This window comes from Clupea harengus, chromosome 20, assembly GCF_900700415.2.
Source record: "Clupea harengus chromosome 20, Ch_v2.0.2, whole genome shotgun sequence".
Classification (NCBI taxonomy): Eukaryota; Metazoa; Chordata; class Actinopteri; order Clupeiformes; family Clupeidae; genus Clupea; species Clupea harengus.
The window spans coordinates 12,905,993-12,910,992 of NC_045171.1; the positions used below are offsets into that span (position 1 = coordinate 12,905,993).

At 47.3% G+C, this 5,000-nt stretch overlaps 1 protein-coding gene across 1 annotated transcript in view; it reads left to right on the plus strand.

Moving 5' to 3' along the window:
• adam10a (ADAM metallopeptidase domain 10a) overlaps window positions 1–5,000 on the plus strand; it is a 75,359-nt gene that overhangs the window by 42,821 nt on the left and 27,538 nt on the right. The window contains exon 3 of the mRNA XM_031557874.1: window positions 4,324–4,442. Within this exon, the coding sequence (XP_031413734.1) occupies window positions 4,324–4,442 (119 nt within the window). The remainder of the gene's footprint in view (window positions 1–4,323; window positions 4,443–5,000) is intronic.

Here is a 5,000-nt window from a genome sequence, read left to right on the forward strand (position 1 = left end):
TATCAGCTTAGTACGTCCACACACACGCTTTTCAGCATATACACTTGTGCACACACACACATGCACACACACTGCTAATCTATGTTGTCCAGCTTAAGCCAAACGGTTGTGAATCCCCCTGTATAGCGACCCTTTCTTTCACGCTAACGACACAAAAAATCCTTTAGTTTGTGTTTGTTTTTGTTTAGGTATTACCGTTTTCTGAGTAATATTGCATCTCCACATACAAGAAATCCTGTGAGGGATGTGGAGGTTTGTGAGTGTGTGAGTATGTGTGTGCGTGTGTTTAGTCCAGACAGATGTATTATTGTGTAATATTCTCTCCAGGCTTAAAATGGCAGTCAAGCTGTGACACAGGGATATAGGCTTGATGAGGATAAAGATAGAACTCAAGCCATTGGCTTAGAGACTGAGTGCATTCTGATTGGCTAACAGACTCGTTCAAGTGCAGTCTCCTAAAAGCAGTACGGGAGACAGATTGCTGTAGGTGCCTTTTAATTGGTTGGCATAATGCTCTAGGAGTGACGTGAGCACACTGTACCTAGTAATTGAGTTGGTTCTTGGATTTTAAGGTGTTAAAGATGAGAAATGTTATGACGTTATAACTGTTATGACTGTGTGTGTGTTGCATGTGTGAGTGTGTGTGTGTGTGTGTGTGTGTATGTGTGTGTGTGTGTGTGTGTGTGTGTGTGTGTGTGTGTGTGTGTGTGTGTGTGTGTGTGTGCAGTACCTGTATTTACTGTAGGTATGTCTGGTCAAGGCCACAGTAGGGTGCCCCCTGCTGGTATTGAATGGATAAAGCAGAGGAGGATGGTCATCATTGATCCTTACTGATAACTAAGAGATGAATGGCTGACTAGGGGGGTACAGAGGGCATGCGGGAACCTGTAGAAATCTGATTTAAGTGTGTGTGTGTGTTTGTGTTTCTGTTGTTGTGTGTGTGAGAGAAGGAGAGTTTCCTCATAACTTTGTGGATCTCGCTCTCCTACAGTGCTGCGTCTAGACATGGAACTGACATCTGCCTCATTTCTGTAGTGAAGCCATTTTAACCTGCAGTGAGTTTGTGTGTACTCGTTATGCATCATATGTCCTGTTCCAGTTATGTTTGTGTGCGTGTTCGCGTGCGTGCGTGCGTGTGTGTGTGTGTGTATGTTAATGGCCCTCTCTGAGTGTGTTCACGCTGAGATAAATTAGCATAATGTGCCCCTCTCAAGAGGAGGAAGTCAGTGCTGACATCAGTCCTCATCAGACCTGGGGAGCCACCCATTAGTGTGTGTGTGTGTGTGTGTGTGTGTGTGTGTGTGTGTGTGTGTGTGTGTGTGTGTGTGGGGGGGGGGTGGTGTCTGAGAGTAAATGTGTGAAGGAGTTTTTTTTAAGAAACAGAGATGCTCACAAAGACCTTTTGGAAATTACTCAGGAAAATTACTCAGTAGGGTTTGCAACACTTGTGTGGGGAAACTCCTTGATAATATGCTGAAAGCACACTGTTTCCATATAAGCATGCCAAGCATGTCATGAATCTTGAAGTGTGTGTGTGTATATATGTGTGTTTTCAAACAAACTGTTTGAAACTTCCCATATTGCAAGAGACCACACACATACACACACCCGCGCGCGCTGCACAGGAGGTTGGAAGACACAAGATAATGGGACACACAGATAACATGACACACAGACAATTAAAAACCTGTCTACCCTCGAACCCCCGTCTGCTTCTCTTTCACACACCCCATCCGTCTCTCTCCTTCTCTACCCCTCCTCTCCCTTACACACACACACACACACACACACCATCTCCTTCGACACCGTTGAGTCATACTGGTCTTTGAACCCACAGTGAGTTTCTCTCCTGTGTATGTTTGTTTGTCTGCTTATACAGATGCAGAGAGAGCCGTTTCCTATTACTGATCTCCCATGATCCATTGCTCTGTATCAAGGGTTTATGACAGGTCTGGTTGCCTGGCAGCTGTGTGAGGGTTCTGTGAGTGTGACTGATGGATGGAATGAGTGGGAGAGGGAGAACGAGAGGAGCGAGAGTGAAAGAAGAGAGGGTGTTACAGCGTGGTGTGTGTGTGTGTGTGTGTAACGGGTGTCACAGCGTAGTGTGTGTGTGTGTGTGTGTGTGTGTGTGTGTGTGTGTGTGTGTGTGTGTGTGTGTGTGTGTGTGTGTGTGTGTGTGTGTGTGTGTGTGTGTGTGTGTGTGTGTGTGTGTGTGTGTGTGTGTGTGTAAAGGGTGTACTCTCAGCATTCAGGCGGGCGTAGCCTGGAGCGAGTTGGTTCCAGGCACAGGAGCGTAGATGAGTTGAGCCTTCTGATTGGCTGTCTCACAGGTTGTTGATATAGCCTAACGTTTTGATTGGTTGGCTAGCTTGTTGATTGAGAGAATCTTGCCTGCTGATTGGCTGGCACTGGCTGTATCTCTGCTGCAGTGTGTGTTGGCACTAAGACTGCTTTCTATGTGTGCAGGGTTGGTTTGAGTTTGTTGTGTGTGTGTGTGTGTGTGTGTGTGTGTGTGTGTGTGTGTGTGTGTGTGTTCGTATATCTGAGAGAGCTCCATTGGGTTCGTGTTGATGAGAGGGGTGACTGTGACTGACTGTGGTATATGTGTGTGTGTGTGTGTGTGTGTGTGTGTGTGTGTGTGTGTGTGTGTGTGTGTCTCCGTCTGTCTGTGTGATGTTTATGGGCTTGTGGTTAATGAGGGGGCTGGTGCTGTGTGTCTGTGGCCCACCTGCTCTTCCTGGGCGTGTGTGTGTGTGTGTGTGTGTGTGTGTGTGTGTGTGTGTGTGTGTGTGTGCGCACCTGCTCTGCCTGCTCCTGAGCTGACACCTCTGTGGAGGGCCCTTCCAGTGGAGACTGGATCCCCTCACCACAAGCCTGTCTGGAACACTCCCTTTGTGTCTGTGACTCAGACCCCAGCTGTGTGTGTGTGTGTGTAAATGAGAGGAGGACAGCATCTGTACCGTAGACAGACACACAGACACACACATGATTAGTTTCTTCATCTCATTCTTCACTCATTGTTACATTTTGAAGTTCACACCAGTATGGTGTGTGTGTGTGTGTATGCGTGTGTGTTTGCGTCTGAGAAATAGACCACCCTTCCCATCTCGGCTGTCTGTCTGTTTTTCTCTGAAAGCATCATTATTATCACACAATCTTCACACAGAATTTCACCTGCTGTGACGTGATATTGACACACACAGCCACACACACACACACACACACACACACACACACACACAGCCACACACACACACACACACACACACACACACACAGATGAAAGAGAAAGCTATATTGGTTGAATGGAAATGGCTGTAGCACAAGCAAGGACATTACTTCTCTGATCTTGAGCACCACACCCACCCGCCCACCACTGTGCACACATACACACTCACACTCACACTCACACTCACACACACACACCCACCGCCTTCTCAGAATTGAGTGGTTGTTTTGGCAGTTGGCCTCCTGGGTCACTGTATTCCCATAGCCCTCAGAGTGGGATTCAGAATTTCACACCTACACCTGTGTGTGTGTGTGTGCATATGTGCGTGTGTGCATATGTGCGTGCGTGCGTGCGTGTGTGTGAGTGTAAATAAAGGACCTGACCCATGAGGCCCTCCAGACCATGTCTGTGTGCCACGTTCTGATTCTCCCCAGTTCTCATGTTGGCTCTGAGTTATCCTCCCCGCCCCAGGTGCTTATGGGTAGTGTAGTCCCAAACCCTGTGGCAATGAGCTGGGAAACGCATGTGGTGGTGATAGATGAGGCTGCCTCTGATGGAGGCTGGACAATCAGTACTTGGGTCTGAGGTGGGATGATGTCACTCGAGTGGGATTGCTGATGGTATCCGACTGTGGAACCGATCAGGCGAATACGTCCTAACGTCCGGGTCGGAACCGGACCAAAGTCGCTCCAGAGTCCAGAGGTTGTTCCTGGAGGTGGCATTTCTGCTGTGATGGAGTTCTCTTAAGCCTCTTCTTCTGTTGTGTGCTCTGCTTTGTGGTTTGGTTAACTGCCTGTTTGTTGTGAAATAAAAAAGTTTTCTGAGCTGTTTAGTCATCTTAAAAAGTGCTGCATGGGACTATGCATTTTGAAATACTTTTATCCTCTCTCTCTCTCTCACACACTCACACACTCTCACACACACACACACACACACCTACACACACACACACTCACACTTCCATGTTCTCATTTTAAAGTCATTGCCACCTGTGTTCTCATATGATCTAATCATTTCTTCGTCTCTCTCTGTGTGTGTGTGTGTGTGTGTGTGTGTGTGTGTGTGTGTGTGTGTGTGTGTGTGTGTGTGTACAGACACTTTAATCTGCGCATGAGGAGAGACACGACGCTGTTTGCTCCAGACCTGAGAGTGGAGGTCTCCGGGGAGGAGCAGCCCTATGACACCTCACACATCTACACAGGAGAGCTCTACGGTGAGACACACACGCACGCACGCACGCACGCACACACACACACACACACACACACACACACACACACACACACACACACACACACACACACACACACACACACACACACACACACACACACACACACACACACACACACACACACACACTTACACACACACACAGAGACATATACACACACACACAAACACACAGCTCAGACCTCCATGCTGACACACACATTTAATTTTTTTTCAAATTCAAGTTGAAATTCGGAGAGTTGTTTTGGAATGAGCATAAGTCAATGTGATAATGAGGAGCTGACTTTCATTCTGTCTTTTTTTTCCTTGCGCTTCTAATCAAGTGTGTCGTTTATTTTTTTCCTGTGTGGGTGGCCAGTTATGTGCATTTTTATTTATGTCACAGCGTGTGTGTGTGTGTGTGTGTGTGTGTGTGTGTGTGTGTGTGTGTGTTTGCGTGTGTACACACACACACAGACAGACACACACACACACGCACTCATGTTTTACCCACACACACCCACCAACCATATGCTTAGTCAAGTATTCTTAGTGAAGA